At 44.1% G+C, this 17372-nt stretch overlaps 1 protein-coding gene across 1 annotated transcript in view; it reads left to right on the plus strand.

Moving 5' to 3' along the window:
• St8sia1 (ST8 alpha-N-acetyl-neuraminide alpha-2,8-sialyltransferase 1) overlaps window positions 1–17372 on the plus strand; it is a 152711-nt gene that overhangs the window by 55468 nt on the left and 79871 nt on the right. The window contains exon 2 of the mRNA XM_057787739.1: window positions 3668–3812. Within this exon, the coding sequence (XP_057643722.1) occupies window positions 3668–3812 (145 nt within the window). The remainder of the gene's footprint in view (window positions 1–3667; window positions 3813–17372) is intronic.

A 17372-nucleotide genomic window follows, 5' to 3' on the forward strand; every position in this document is an offset into this window, starting at 1 on the left:
GGGCTGAGTATGCTGCCAGGCCTACAATCCCACGGCCTACAATCATGTCATCAGCAAGGCTGGGCCATGAAATAATAGTGGCAGTACCCGATATCATAGTTCACATTCTACTAGGATAGCACAATGTCACACCACAGGGAACTTTTAGGAAATTCTCTTCTGGAAGAAAAAAGAATGTCAGTCCCTTAAGTTGGAAGCCCAGTGCCAAGGCAGCCTCTAGCGTGGGCCTTCTTGCTGTGCCATGATATGGCAGCGGAAAGCATGTGGGGCAGCAGAAAAACCCAAACCAAGTGATCTGAACTCCCTCCTGTGACAGTGGCCTTGATCACCCAAGCATAGACCCCATGACCTAGGCTGGTCCTCGGGGCCTGCTATCAGTCTTCCGCGGCACCCACTCTGACTCGGGCTCTTTGGTTCAATACGAGGGAGAAGTCAAGGAGCCACTAGCAATATTATCCTAGTGAGGCTTAATCTTGGGGATAAGAGAGGCAGCATAAGAAATGGGGCCCTGGCATATGACAGAACCTTTCCCGGGGAGACACAGCTCACCCCAGCTAGGAAGTCCATGATAGATCAACATACAGATACCACCAAAGTCCAGCCTAGTGGATCATGAGCTTTATTAGGGTTGCTTAAAGGAGTGTGGGTGAGGGTTACACACAGGAGCAGAAATGACTCCAAGACAGCTGCACCACCAGAGGCCACCCCAGCCTGGGTGACAGTTTACAAGAGCTGGAAACCCGAGACACTGTCTGCATGTAGCTTACCAGGCTGGAGAGTGTCTTTTCCAAGTGATGTAGTTGATAGAAACCTCAGGCAGCCAGGACAGTTTCTGCTTCTTCCAGGCAGCTCAGCTTGTCTCACAGTGACTCTCGGCAGCTTCACTGCTCACTCTGGGAGTCAGGGCCCTGGTGAATCTGGTCTGTTTCAGGGACGTCCTGGGATTGCTCTGAGTTGCTCACCTTCCTTTTGGAGGAGCATCCATGCAGGATGGGATGTTTTGGTTTCAGAGGAAATGGTTACACAGCAGGCTCCTGTCATGACCTCCTAGTAAGGAAAGGTTAAAGTTTGTATTCAGATGTATTGACCTTTGACCCAAAGCTGGAGCAGGTGTACAGGTGCTCATTCTGTGTGACCTATGAAAGTGTTCATCAGCAACACTGGGTGGATGTGAGGCACTGGAAGCTGGGTAGTAAACAGAGCAAGACCACACTTGTTGACCAGGAACAACCCAGTAGAGGAAGTGTGGCTCTTCTCGATGTCACTCTTCTCTCTGCCAATCTGATTACACTAGCAAATAAATTTTGACATAAATTTTGGAGACAACATTCAAACAGGCATTAGGGGTTTTGTGCTGCTTTATCTGAACATTTTCTACACATTTTTGTTTTTCAAGACAGGGTTTTACTGTTTAGCTCTAGCTGTGCTAGAACTCACTTTGTAGACCAGGCTGTTCTAGAACTCACAGAGATCCACCTGCCTCTGCCTCCTGGGTGCTGGCATTAAAGGCGTGCGCCACCACTGCCTGGCTCTACACATTTTTTAAAAAGCTCAAAGGGTACTTCCCACCCCAACCCTCCAGTCAGGGGTTAGCAAGTGACCCAGCTCAGATATGGCATCATGTTGTTTCGATTTCTATCATTGCTGTGTTAAAATTGTCACAGGAGCAACTTAAAAAAGGGAAGGCTTATTTTTGGCTCATGGGTCCTGCTGAGGAGGGTATGTGATGGGAACACGAGGCAGCTGGTCATGTTGCCTTCGAGGTCAGGTCAGCAAGGAGAAGGTCTCCTATTCCAGCAGTTGTTAACTCCTTTTTAATACTGCTGAGGAGGGGCCCTCCAGAATATTCCAAGTGTTTGTTTTCCCAGACACGTGACCTTTGTTTACCCCTCGAGCCTTCCCCTTCTTGTCTTCAGCATGGAAAAAACCACTGTACAGCAAGGAGTCACGATGGCGCTGAACAATTCCCCTCATGGAAGCCAGACAGAACTATTTCATTCCACTCAGACTCCTTGTTTATGGAATAGGAGGCTGTGGGATAATGTTCTTGTATACTGTACTGTAGTAAAAGCTGCAGTGGGCTGCGTTCCCACCACCCAGCTCCCTCACGGCTAGCTTATGCCCCGAAATAATTACACAGAAACTGTATTCTTTTGAACACTGCCTGGCCCATTAGCTCCAGCCTCTTATTGGCTAGCTCTTACATATTGATCTAACCCATTTCTAATATTCTGTGTAGCACCACAAGCTGGCTTACCAGGAAAGATCTTAACTTGTGTCTGTCTGGAATGGGAGAATCATGGCGACTGCCTGACTCAGCTTCTTTCTCCCAGCATTCTGTTCTGTTTACTCCGCCTACCTAGTTTTCTGTCCTATTAAAGGGCCAAGGCAGTCTCTTTATTTAACCAATGAAATTAACACAAAACAGAAGACTCTCCCCCATTACTGTACAGATTTGTCACTCATATTGGTTTAATAAAATGCTGATTGGCCAGTAGCCAGGCAGGAAGTATAGGTGGGGCAACCAGACTAGGAGAATTCTGGGAAGAATGCCTTACTGAGGATAGGTACCAAGCCATGTGACTAAACATAGATAAGAATTAGGGGTTAATTTAAGTTGTAAGAGCTAGTTAGTAATAAGCCTGTGCAATAGGCCAAACAGTTTGTAATTAATATAAGCCTCTGTGTGTTTATTTGGGACTGAATGGCTGTGGGTCAAGGTGGGGAAAAAAAATCTATCTATAATAGGATCACCCAGATTTTAGTTATTCTTCTCTGGAAACTCATAGATATACACAAAAATGTGCTTCAGTAATTTCTTGGGTGTTGCTCTGTGCCATCATGTTGACAATCAAGGTATGCCATACCTGCAATTTATCTTCCTAAATGCTGGCTCCTTTACTCATTAAAGCTCAGTGGTTTATCAACCCCATAGAGCAGTGACATGTCCAGTACTGAAGAGCCAACAAGGGATCATCTATAAGGCGGATTGCTGGGGCCAGGCAATCCCACAAGAGGCCAGTATTTCAAGCACAGAGCGGGAAAAGTGAGGTTGTGGCAAACATCACAGTGTTCAACCAAGTCAGTTCCCAACAGTCAGAAGGCAGGTTATCTCACTATCTTCTGAGACAACACCATTCATTTAGTACCTGCTTCTATCCAGAGGGCCTGCTACAGAGTTCCCTGTGATCCTGTCCTCAGTTTGGGGGCATGGACCCTCTTTGATCTAACCTGTTTCTCATTCAGAGCAACCCTCTGCACTCTTCTTAACTACCTGATAGCTGGAAACGAGACACAGGTATGTTTCTACTGCCACTAGATAGCCCACCATCCTCCAGAGCCAGTTCTTTATGGGATCTCTATAGTCTTTCCAGGATCTGGATGGCTGGACCAGCCAGTGCATCTCCAAGGATCATGCATATTTTTGCCTCTAGATATATTTCAGCCACACCTGGGAGCTGGCATATTTTTCTGAAACATTTTGTAAGTAAAATATTACAGTCATGCCGTTCAGTGACTGGCAGTGTGAGTTAATCATAGCATGATCACTGTGGAGACACTGTGGAGTGATTTGGCACTGGGCTGAGGCTGCACGTTCCTGTGGGGATGGCAAGTGCAGGAGTCGGCTGCTCGCTTAACCTGCTGTTCTGTTCTCTCTCTCTCCTAGGAAGCAAATGGAAGACTGTTGCGATCCAGCCCATCTCTTTGCTATGACGAAGATGAACTCCCCCATGGGGAAGAGCCTGTGGTATGATGGGGAGTTTCTATACTCGTTCACCATTGACAACTCCACCTATTCCCTCTTCCCCCAGGTGAGTGGAACCCATTGCATTGTGGTGCAGCTCCTGACCCTTCTCCCTAAAGGAAGGCTTTACAGGGGTCTGCTGACCCCCTGGGCCTGCTGCTCTTCATCTTCTCTTTTCTCATCTTAATTGTGCACATTTTTTCTCACATCGTTTTATGTTTTCTGCTTTGATGCACGGGTGGAAGTAAGACCTTAAGAGAAAGGACTTCATAGAGCTGCAGTTTTCCCTGCCATTTAGATTTTGGACATAAGAAACTGGGGCAAACAGTGGTCAGGGAGTGCTGGGATTCTAGTGTGCTGAGGCTGGCTGTGGGAGAACCATGAGGATTTGAGATAAGAATGTTTACTTAGGCTTGATGCTGCCACTGGGGAGTGGGGACCATACATCTTCTCCGAACTCTTGAGTGCTAACGCTTCGGCTACATTCTTGCTCTGAAGTGGAGGAGTGGTGGGTACTGAGAGAAAGAATTCAGTCTGACCACTTTTGAAATGGTCGAAAGCAGTCTTTGCTTACTTGGCGTTTCCCTGCTTGCTTTTCTGAACGTTGCAGTGAGATGATTTTCACTAACTAGTTTGAAAAAGACAGTTTTTTGTTTTAAAGAACCCTTAGTGTTGGTTGGGGGGAGGTCTTTGGTGAAACAGGGAGAATCTGAGAAATTAATTTTGGTCTTCCCAGGTCTTCTGGGTGACTTTAGTTTGGCCAGATGGTTGCGTGTAGAGGACTCATGTTCAGACTTAGACAGCAGGACTCGGTTTCTGAGTGGTTCTGTGATGAACAGATCACAAGCTCATTCGCAGAGAAGACGGTCTTATCAGTTTGTCACATGGAATCTAGAGTCACAGGCTTTACAAGGCGAGCCTGCACTGCTGGGAATATACCTGAGGGTCCTAAGTCAGCTTTCCACAGAGATACCTGCACCTCTGTCCGTGCTGACCACGACACAGAGTCAACCTAGATGTCCCCTAGCAGAGGAAGAGATAAAGAGGATGTGGTACATAGACACAAAGAAAAATTATGCAATTCTAAAAAAAATGAAATCAGGACATTTATAAGAAAATGAATAGAACTGGAAATCTTTACGTTAATTGAAATAAAACAGACTCAAAAAGTCTATATCACATGTTTTCTCTCATGCAGAATCAAAACATGCATGTATGTGTGTATGTACGCATGTGTACATATGTGTGTGTTTTTGTGTATACATATATATGTGTATTTGCGTGTACATATGTATGTGTGTTTGTGTGTGCACGTATGTGTGTATATGTGCATGTAGGCGTGCGTGTTTATTTTTATGTGTACATATTATGTGTGTTTGTGTGTGCACACATGTGTGTATATGTACATGTAGGTGTGTATATTTGTATGTGTACATATGTATGTATGTGTGTGTGTATGTGTGTGTGTGTGTGTAGGACATGAAAGTAGAAGTGAGAGTATGAGAGGAAGGAAGGACTAAAGGAAGAGGGAAAGGGGAAAAAGAAGAGGATGAGGAATACATGTGACATGAACACAGAAGGAAGAAATGTTTGAGAGATGGAGAGGACCAGAGAGAGGGAAGGAGGGAAGATGGAGCAGGCTGGGGTACAAATTAGAACCAAGTATAATGAACTAAGTGTATGAAAGTGCCACAGCGAAGCCTATGACTTTGTTATGCTAACCAAAAATTAATAAATCAACAACAAAAAAGAAACGTCCTGTATTTATTGGATCACCCTTCGGTGTGTTAAAAAACTGAATGGTTTTGGAAGGTCTGCTGTTTAAAGTATGGAAACCAACAACTAGGAAATAGGGGGCTGCAGAGATGGGGAGCACTTGTTGCTCTTGGAGGGGACCTGGGCTTATGCTTGCATGGCAGCTCACAACATCCGTGACTCCAGTGGATCCGACTCCTCTTCTGACCTCCTGGCGCATCAGGCATGCATGTAGCACAATACATGCCCGCTGGCAAACACTCATGTACATTAAATAAATAAAAATAAGGAAGTATTGGCTGCGTAGATGACTCGGTGATAAAGAGCATTTGCACTCTAAGCATGGGGACACGAGTTCAAATTGCCATTGTCTGGATAAAAGCTGTGCCTGTCTGCTGTACCTGCACTCCAGCATCCATAGTGGCACTGGAGACAGGTGGATCCCAGGAGTCACAGGCCAGACAGCCTAGCTAAATCATTGAGCTTCTGCTTCAAAGAGAAACCCTACCTCAAGACAAGCAGGCAGAAAATGATAGAAGAAAACTCCCAAGGTCCCCTGACCTCCACATATGTGCTCATGGGAGTGCACACCCATGCACTCACGTGCACGCTCCACATAAATGTACAGCATACTATGCACACATACACATATGCACATACACACATACATACGCACACACATACACATGCTAGTAAATCAGGCTTTAATTCTGTCCCAATGTTCATATGTTCTTGCATCCCATTGTTTTTGGCCCTGGAGACTTCCTAATAGCGAAGGAAGGTGTAGATTTGAATTTTGTCCATCTAAATGACAACTAAATGCCTTGGGTAGCTCCCCTGTCTCCTCTGAGACTCAGCTTTCTTCTCTGTGTGATGGAGAGAGGAGTGTGGGTCCTGTCTATTCAGAGTGGCAGTGGAGACCAAGTTATCTCAAGCACGCCGGTGTGCACTGTAACCCCTGATTGCCAATACTGATAGCTCTGTGACTCATGAGACCAGGAGTGTCAGTCAGGACAATGTATACAGATCACTCTGGGCATTTGGGGTGAAAAGATAATTTGTCAGGGGATCAGAGCTTCCGACACTAGAAGAAGAGGTGAAGCGTCAGCCAAGATATTGCCCTGGAGTTGGGTTCCAGACTTGATATCAGTGCTCCAAGACCAGAACATTCTAGAATGATTGCCTTTTGTCACCCCCAGAAGAAACGGTGGCCAGAAGATGGGGTTCAGGACTTCCCTTCCTTCAGGTCTCATTCAGGTACAAGCAATGCAAAGATTAATTTCCATCTGAAGCATCTGTTTCCTAGACATAGGAGAGAGGCAGCCTTTCACTCCAAAGATTCATCAAGGTGGTAAGGAAAGAGTGGTATCCAATGCGAGCTGATGCATAAGATCCTCTGTGAAACTTGCGCTACCCAGGCACGGTGGCACACACCTGCAGTCCCAGTCCACGGATCACATGGAGGGCTACAGCACACGGGGCACATTTGATCTGAATTTGTCTAAGCTTTTACTCTGTGAACAGACAGAATCTGATGCCACACTGCCCATGGCATGGAGGAGGAGACTCAGTCTAAGGTGCAGGGTGAGTTCCAGGCCAGCCTGAGTTACACGGCAAGACATGGTTTTAAGACAAACAAAACAACAACGAACAGATACTGATGAGCTAAATGAAGACAAGAAAAGAAACAATTGTCCTTAACAGCTAAGGAAAAAAAAAGCTAAAATCAATCGAAAAAAGGCTTTGGTAGTGGAGGGTTTCCAGATAGCGAGTGACCTTTACCTTCCTGGTAGGAAATAGATGGGAGGGAAAGAGATGATTAAAGAGAGACAAACGAGCCTGGCGCCATATCTGACAGTCTCAGGACCAGGACGGAAGGAAGCATTTCCTTTTCTCTGTGCCCGTCACCATCCCACAATAATAAAGGTAAACTGTGGTTTATGTAGGGACCAGAGGTCATTACATCACTATGTGTGCTTAATTGTGCAAAACGCACAATGAGTAGATTTTTTTTTTAAGGATGCATGTGTATTTTCCTGTGAGATTCCGGAATGATGAGCACTCTGGAGGACAGTAGCTTCCTGTGGATGCCCCTTTCCCATGTTTCTGGTCTGTTACCAGCAGACTAAGTTGCCAGCCAGGTGGTGTCCTTCGTTTGTGTTGCTCCTGGGAAGCAGAAAGAAAAACTGGCCAGCCCTTTCCCTCACTGTCATCAGGCTAGTTCATATTCAGAGGCTCCATTCAGGGTGTGCCTGAGCTGCTCATGTCTCATGGCACACAGGAAGCACAGTGGAGTCAGAGCAGAAAGTGGTCAGGACAAGCTGTTGCCCCCAGAGACAAGAAACCCCTTACGTAATCTGCTTCTTCCATCTGAGACCGCCTTCAATCATTCCAGAGCCTTCCAATAATCTACTCGAAATTTGAATCTATCCCTGGGTTAAAGCATTTATTAGGCCACAGCCCCCACCATCTAATCTTCTCTGGAAACAGCCAACACAGGGGTGCATCATGAATCCCCACTGCTTCTCAGTCCCATCAACTCAATAATCAAGATGTAGCATCAGACTGAATTCCAGTAAAGCCGTTCCCTGGTATTCCCAGGTCACCCATTCGACTGTCACATCCCCAACACTGCACATGCGTTAGCCACAATTCTTACCTTTGTTATTCCTGTGCCACTTTTAATCATCATTTTATTGTTGCTGCCAAAATGCAATCGAAGAGAAAGGTGCTGTGTTTGTTGGGGAGTTTTACCAGGTCCTCTTTAGGGCTGCATCCGTAGACAAGGACTCTGGAGATTACTGTGTCTTGGGGATGTTACACCAAAGCTCTGTTATCACAGTCTGCCAATTCTTACACAGACCTTCCACAATTTCCTGTAGCCTCATTATCAGCTGTATTAAATTCTGACATAGGCATAATAGTTCTCCATATAATTGCATATGCGCACATTGCTGTTTCCTTGGAGTTCTCTCCTGGTTCCAGGACTCTGGTGTGCGCTTTCGAGGGATGAGCTTTCTTCTTTGTAGTAGAGCGATGCTTCCCACATTATACTGATACCCATTTCCATCTGCTCATTCACCAGGATGCCCTGTCCAGTCCCACTTAGGCTGAGCTTTAGGGGATCAAGAGCTCATGTAGCTGTGTCCGAATGGCTCCGTGAATGTATTTTGGTGAAACAACTGTTGAACATGCTTAGACACAAAGGCTGATTTTATTTTATTGATTTATTTTTTTTGCTGGAACTTTTAATAAGGCTTCTTGGATTCTGCTTCAAATCTCTCAAAGATGCGAGTGAGGCTAAGCGATTCCTGTCATCTGAGATGCTTGGATCATTAAACTCTCCAGTTTGGGTTAAGAGACACCTAGATGAGGAAAGCACACTTCTGGGTGTGTCTGTGGCAGCACACTCAGACAACTCATTCGGTAGGCCCGTCCTGAATATGTGTGGTGCCACCCAGTGTGGTGGAACTCCAGGTGGAACAGAAACAGGAGGAGGAAGCCACTGGTGTAGGAATGCCTGCTGCTTTGTTTCCTGCCTACTGCATTGGCTCAGGTATACCACAGACTCCCTACCATGGAAATGCTGTCTTTAACTCTTTTCTATCATCTATCTATCATCTATCTATCTATCTATCTATCTATCTATCTATCTATCTATCTATCTATCATCTATCTATCTATCATATATCTATCTATCATATATCTATCTATCATCTATCTATCATCTATCTATCTATCTATCTATCTATCATATATCTATCTATCATATATCTATCTATCATCTATCTATCTATCATCTATCTATCTATCTATCTATCTATCTATCTATCTATCTATCTATCTATCATATATCTATCTATATCTATCTATCATCTATCATCTATCTATCTATCTATCTATCTATCATCTATCTATCTATCATCTATCTATCTATCTATCTATCTATCTATCTATCTATCTATCTATCATATATCTATCTATCATATATCTATCTATCATATATCTATCTATCATCTATCTATCTATCTATCTATCTATCTATCTATCTATCATATATCTATCTATATCTATCTATCATCTATCATCTATCTATCTATCTATCTATCTATCTATCTATCTATCTATCTATCATCTATCTATCTATCTATCATATATCTATCTATATCTATCTATCATCTATCTATCTATCTATCTATCTATCTATCTATCTATCTATCTATCTATCTATCTATCATCTATCTATCTATCTATCTATCATATATCTATCTATCATCTATCTATCTATCTATCTATCTATCTATCTATCTATCTATCATATATCTATCTATCTACTTGATTTAATTGTAGTGGGGCGAACTGCTCTCAGTGTGGGCTTCACTATTTCATGCCTGGACTATCCCCCATCCACTGCTTCCGTCCGCACAGGCCTGGGGTCCGACGCTTCTGTCGCGCGGGCCGGGGTTCTAGTGGCTTAACTTCTAATTCCAGTGCTGGGGACGCAGAGACAAGTGGATCACTAGGGCTCAGTGAGCCATCGGTCTACCCAGGTTCTAGTGAGGGACCTTGTCTTAAGCCACAGGTGGGTGACACCTGAGGCTGTCCTCTGGCTTCCAAGCACATGTATATCCATGCACCCACACAAGTACCACTCCGCACCCACAAGCTAGCCCCTACCCTAGGTTGGATTACCACTTTCCTTGTTAGTTAGGGATCTACTATCCAACTTCCAAATTCTGTGGTTTTGGGAATTGAACCCAGGACCTAATGCTATAGTATTCAAGCTATTTTCCCAACCTCAGGGCTGTCCTTTCTCAGCCTCCATGGTCCAACAATTGCAGGAATTACAATAAAATAAAATCTATTTTGACTTAAATACATCCCTTAGGAGACACATACATTTCTTTGGGCAAGAAAGGAACAAGAATGTTAAAAATCACATTTGCTCTCATACAATCAGAAAAATATCCCCCTTGGTGCAATAAAAATTGTAGCTAGCTCCCTCTCTTCTGACGGAGGATAGCCACAGGGTGTGGGTCACGAACTAGACCAGTTTCCTCAGAGTGATCTGCAAAGCCATGTGCGGAGAGTGAACACATTCCACCCATACCAGCTCCTCAGTTGGACCCCAACTCCCATTGTGCTCTCCCGAGACTGGTCAGGCTGTGTCTTTGGCCTCTGGGAAACCCAGAAGGACATTTCAGAATAGTTCCTGAAATTGACCTTGTGAAATGACAGTATACATTTCCCCTCTTCATAGACTTGTGCTAAATGTAATTTTCTCAGCTCCTGGATATTCCTGTGTCTCGTAGCAATTTCTTTTTCCTCCTAGTGAAATTTGTATGCTGATATAAATAGTGGTATTACTTAGTCACTTTTCAAATACATGTTCTTTCAGCCGTAAAGACAAAGGGGACTGAGTTTATTGGGCACAGAGCATTGCCAGGTGTGCATCTCATTTGTTGCCAGGCTGGCTTGATAACCTAATAGGTGCTTGCTGATCTCAAGTAACAGGAAAGTAGATGGTAAGTCGTTCAGGGGTGGGTCCTGGCTACTGTGTACCATCAGTATTTCAGGATTCTTTTGCTGAGTCATATCAGCTGATGGCCAAAGAGATACCTAAACCCTAACCCACCATAATACTAACCCTAACCCACCATAATACTAACCCTAACCCACCCTAACCTTAACCCTAACTTGGTTCCAGGATTCCAGCAGGAAGAAGGAGATGGAAGAGAAGTCCTGGCACACTAATGTTCTTGTGTCATTGGTTGGGACTAAGTCATATCCACCTGTCTAGCTGCAGAGAGACTTACATCTAATGATTTGAACTCCAGCACAACACGCTGCCTTTGCCAGCCCATACTGTGTGCCTTGCTTAAGTCGCATGTCTTAGCCTGTCCTTTAAACACGTCTGTACATTGTTGTTATTCTTTCCACTTCATGAATGGAACTAAGAGTGAGAGGTATCACTTGCCAATTCTGGTTTCCAGAGCTGGTGCGTAAAAAGCTGGAATATGAAACTTAGCCAGTACAACTTCAGAGGTTTTATAGGGGGCTAGGACGATGGTAAAGTGTTTGCCATAAAAGCATGTAGACCTGAGTTCAGTCCCCAGAACCGTGTAAAAGTTGGGCATGGCAGTTGTGCCTATAATCCCAGCACCAGGGAAGCACGAGAAGCCCTGGAGTGTGCCGGCGTAACCAGTCTAACCTAATGGGTAAGCTTCAGGTTCAGGGAGAGATCTTTCAAAGACAACAGTAGAGAGTGATTTAAAAAGACTTGGGATGTCTTCGTCTGACCTCCACATGTGTACACATGCACACATGAAACTGTACACGTGTGTGCGTGTAAAATCCTTCTAGCATCGTATTGTTTACGTATTTCATTTAGAGAAGTGATCTCCAGTAGGTGAGTTCTCCCCTATTAGTGACCTTGAAACTATTTTAAAGAGTTTCACTTTCCTTACCTTGGAACAGCTGGGGCCTTTTATTTGCCACCGTTCAGGAGAAAAACCGAAGTGTCGAATTAGAGACTATGGGTCCTGCACTCTACAGTGTCTCTCTCTGGCTTTGTGTGACCCAGTCACCCATTTTGAAGAGAAACAAGAGCAACTTTATTGCTTCAATATTTATAAAAGAGAAATCCAGGTCACCGGAAGGAGTCAGACATTTTCTGCATTTAACTTTTTTGAAGAATCTAGATGATTCCTCCATTACCACCAAGTAACTTGGGCAGTTTATCCTGCTGTTTTTGGTTGAATGCCGGCATTGCAGAACCTTATGGGTGATACAGCATAAATATCCAGGTCCACCCTTGGCCTTTTTCTGATATCATTTTTGATTCTACATAATTTATATCAACTACGTCCAACTTGGTTTCATAATTTATAAGATGGAATGGGTTACTCTGGTCTTATTTAAATTTTAGCAGTATTTTCAGATACAGTGTCAAAACACAGTTATAGATTTAAAAGTGCTTTGCAATGATTTCTCCAAGGAAGTCAATGATATTATTATCATTATTTTTATATTATTTATCACTATTTGTTTTATTTTGTTTTTAGACAGGGTCTCATGTGATCTAGGCTGGCTTCCAACTCAGTCCATAGCCAAAGATGCCTCTGAGCTCCTGATCCTCCTGCCTCTGCCTCCTAAATTCTGGGATTACAGGCATAGACAGCCATACCCAGTTTATCCAGTGATGGGGATTAAAGCCATGGCGTCATGTGTGCTAGGCGGGTATTCCATCAACTGAACCACATCCCTGGCCACAGGGATATGTTCTTATCTGTCAAGGCATTAGTGGACTTAAGCCTTTCCTGGGAATTTTGGTGTTTCCAGGAGAAGCTTCCCACCAGTCAAGGGCTGAAACCAGTCTCCCAAGACAGTAAAAGAAGTGAATCGGCTGAGTGTAGGGTCCAGGGGGGTGTAGAGTATTGATAAAAAGACTTTTGATAAAGCATTGATAAAATGATAAAGGATTCTGCAGCGTGTACATCTGCATCATTATATTTGGAGAAGAGGATAATGGAACATACGTGTAGAGGGAATTGCTCATTTCCATTAATTAAGATGGAGTTGTAGTGGATTGCTGTCCGTAATTCTCCAAAGTCCTCTGCTATTAAGAAGATGGACAGGTGGACCCTCCCAGGACTGCCGAGTATTTACTGACTTTGTTTGTAATTTTAATATTAAACATTTTAGTCATGCATGGTTTTGCCTACATGGATGCTTGTGCACCCCTGAACCTGATCCTGTGAAGGACAGAAGAGGATGTGTGATCCCTGGAACTGGAGTTAGAAGCAGTTGTAAGCCACCATGTGTGATGGAGGAAGGTCATTGGTTAAAAAATAAACTGCTTGGCTCTCATAGGTTAGAGCATAGGTGGGTGGAGTAAACAGAACAGAATGCTGGGAGGAAGAGGAAGTGAGCTCAGACGCCATGCTCCCTTCTCCCGGGCAGATGCAGGGCAGCTCCTCTCAGAGACAAACACCATGCCGCTGTGCTCCAGAGCAGACGCGATGAAGCTCGGACCCAGGATGGACGTAGGCTAGAATCTTCCTGGTAAGCGCACCTCAAGGTGCTACACACATGAATAGAAATGGGCCAGGCAGTGTTTAAAAGAATACAGTTTGTGTGTCGTTATTTTGGGGCATGAGCTAGCCAGGCGACCAGGAGCTGGGGCGGCATGAACACAGCCCGCAGCTCCCCCCAACAAATGGCAGCTCCCTCTACAAAATGGCGCCAACGTGTTTATAACTGAATCCACAGAAAGCCTGAGAAAGCTTGGGAAAGAATAGAGTAAAGCATGTTTTCTTGGTAGCTTGCTTCATGGCGTCTGCCCCAGAGAGGAGAGGAAATGGCGTCTTAGCTCACTTCCTCTTCTTCCCAGCATTCTGTTCTGTTTACTCCACCCACCTATGTTCTTACCTATGAGGGCCAAGCAGTTTTTTTAATAATTAACCAATGACCTTCCTCCATCACATGTGGGCGCTAGGACCCAAACGTCAGACCTCAGCATTATTCCCGGGTTATCGCTGTAAGGTAGAACCACAGCCCACAGTCCCCAAGGGTCAGTTGCCCCAGATTACATGTCAGACAGCACCATGCTCTTGTCACAGGCTCTGGACTCCTGACAAAATTCAGGTTGTCTGAGGAAACTGATAATGCAGTCCCCCCAAAGCGGTAGACTTTTCCAGATAAGAACATCAGGTTTTATTCTCTCTGTGTCTAACTCTATGGAACATGACTACCTAGAGGAATTGTTAATGCATTATCTTGGCAGCTTGTTAGAAAATGGTTCTATGGATGTATTGGAAGAGTTTAGGAATGAAAGTGCTTTTTGAGGACATTAAATAGAAAATGAATAGTTTTTTAAAATATAAAATTTTGATTTCTCATGAATCTAAACTCAGGGTTTTCAGACATTTGATTATTAAGGTTAGAAACATATTGAGGTCAAGGTGATTGTAATTAAATCTGATAGTATTTTTCCTGGGGTAATGAGCTATTAATAAGGCAGTGGCCAACTCACTCTTTCCATAATAGCATAATTACGAGTGAGAAGAACAGAACCTTTTGTAGCTTAATCATCTCTTAAAGGGCCCTGTCTCTTAATGATATTATGCCATAATTAAATTTCAACCTGGGATTTAGAAGGAATGTTCAATCTGCAGAACTTAAGGACTTTTTTTATATTCACTAAAAAATTGTCATCATTAACTTAAATTAGCTTCCTAATATAGCATAATAAGGAATCTTTGCTCAGAACTCTTCAAACATCCCTTGTTGATCTTCTTATATCAGATCTGGCCTCCTCTCTGGTCCATTTTCTAAGTTGCTGCCCTGCCCGAGTTACGTTTCTTAAAGTACAGTTGAGATTCTGCCTGCTTGTGATTTGCTCTTGGCTCTCAGTGTCCCATCTGTTTTAGGACAAAGACAAACTCCTTAGTGCCTACCACATCCTTCTCACCTTGTGCCATCTGGGCCTCCAGGATCAGTTTCCACAGGACCTGTCTTTATACTCAATTTTACTGGTCTTCATAAATACCATCCTGTTTGACAGAGATCCCCGCACATAGTCCCCTTTCCTGGAAGCCCCGGGCCTCTTCTTTCTTAATGTATTTTTATCTTTTAAATTCTGTTTGAATTTTATTGTGTGTAAGGGGCTGCCTCACTGCATGAGTTGACTCTTATTTGACTCAGGGTCCTTTCTCCAGTTCCCTGGGAAGTCCCCACAGAGGCTATTCAGTTGGTGGTGCTAAAGACCTGCAGTATCCCTGGACATAACATTGTGCCTAGAATAATAGAGACAATAAATTTTAGCAGAATGAATGAATAAATGAATTGAGTTAGATCTCTAGCTTTTTCCCCACAAATACATCTGACAATTTTTTCATTTGAAACACATCTGAACAAGCTCAGAATCTAATTAGTAAGTCTCGTGTGTTCAGTTTTCCACATTTTGCCCATTAGTTATTTGTTCATGCTTGCCTGGCACCCCCAGCATTCTGCACGTCCTGTTTGGTTGCTCTGCCAAGGTCTCTTTTGCACCAAGCGGCTTCTCACTCACTGGCTGCTTCTTGCTACTCCTCTGCTCTGTGCTGTTGTGTATAGATTTGGGGTTCATTATCAGAGTGGAGGGGACATCTCTACACTGGAAGAAATATCTTTGGGAACTCCCAACCTTAAGCCTTAGGGAGGAGAATGTGGGTATTGTCAGTTGGGTTGCAATGAGTCCCTTTATTTACTGTGTGTGTTTTCCTGTTGCTCAAATACCTATAACAAGCAACACGAGGAGGAAGGATATGGTATGGATTGCAGTTTGAGGATACAATTCATCATGGCCAGGAAGGCATGGAGGACTTGGGGCTGTGGCCACAGTGGCAGCAGTGGCAGGCGGTTTGCTCACTTGCTTTTGGACCAGCAAAACAGAGAAAGCTGAACTACAAGAGAAGCTGCTCCAGTCGGTGACTCCTTTCTACTAATCTCCGCCCTACTAAAGTCTCTGCCACCTCCCCAAACAGAGCTCCCGGGAGATCAGATGCTAAAACACATGATCCCATGAGAGGACGTTTTCCATGCGAGCTTGATTGAACACTGTTGCTCCATGTCACTCCTGTGTGCTCATACATCAGGTCTCAGGTGTTGTGAGACATTTAATCTTGTGAGACACAGAGAGGGAGAAATGACTGTTTTGTCAGAAGATTTATATCTCCAGATGGAGTTGTTGGTGTGGCTTGACTCTCCATCTTCCAATCAGACTGACATCGCAGAAAGCGTGTCGGGCAAGGCACTGAGAGCCCGGGCCCAGTCCTCAGTTTCTGTTCAGGTTTCAGCCCTAGTTCTAAGTCTTGGTGCTCAGTTTTAATTCAGTCTTACAATCTTTGGGAATTCTGGACCTATTTCCCCACAAATTACATGAGTGGGATTCATGTTTTTAAATTAACATACAGCCTACTTGTTTTCAAGTTATCTTGGCTCAGCTGCAGAGGGAAATATCTTCGTTGTGAAGCCCTCTGGAGCCAATATGTTTAGGAAGCAGGCCAGTAGATACAGCTTCTCAGCAACCCTTTGCCAGAGACTGTCACAATTTTTCAACTCCTGGGAACTTGAATCCCTGAAAGGGCTTCAGCCAGGTTATAGTCGAGTCTGGATGTGCAAGGGGTAGAACAGTAGCTTTTTGACTTCAATGTAATGATTTTTCTGGGATTAATAAAAGTCACAACTTTAAGCAATCCCCTAAAGTTACATTTTCAGATTGTGATTGTGTGTTAAGGAAATGGACCTACAGAGGCACCTGGGGGCTCTGCAGTTCTCAAGAGTCAGCCAGTCAGAGGTCAAAACTTGAGTCAGTTACAGCCATTAGATTCAGAAGGCATCAGGTAGCTCTATGGCTGGCCTTTTGTTTGAAGAACAAATAGAAGCAGTGAAGGATTGGGAAGACAAAGGTTGAGGGCCAGGAAGCCTTGGGGCAAAGGCCACTGCACCACACTAATGAAAGCAGAGAGACCCTGCTGCCCATCACTGCCATGTATATGGAAAGAACACACTTAGTGGAAATGGAAAATGTCTGCCTTGGATTATGCTGTATCACAGGACTCTTGATAGATAAGAAATACCTTTTTACTTTGCCAGATGGGCGTCAGAAAATTAGTGAACTCTAGGAGGGTCTAGAGGGCTAAGGGGTGGGAAGGCAGAGTAAGAGGACTGCTTGGGGAAAAAAATGACAAAAAGCAAGGTGTTCTCAGAGCAATGTGAGTCCCTGGCGTCTTCCTAGTTAAGACCCTGGTAGCAAATACTGTTTCATTGTATTTTAGTCATTAAAAATGAATTTATATGTGTACCTGTGCATGTGTGCATGCAGGTGTGT

This window comes from Chionomys nivalis, chromosome 1 (genome assembly GCF_950005125.1).
Source record: "Chionomys nivalis chromosome 1, mChiNiv1.1, whole genome shotgun sequence".
NCBI lineage: Eukaryota > Metazoa > Chordata > Mammalia > Rodentia > Cricetidae > Chionomys > Chionomys nivalis.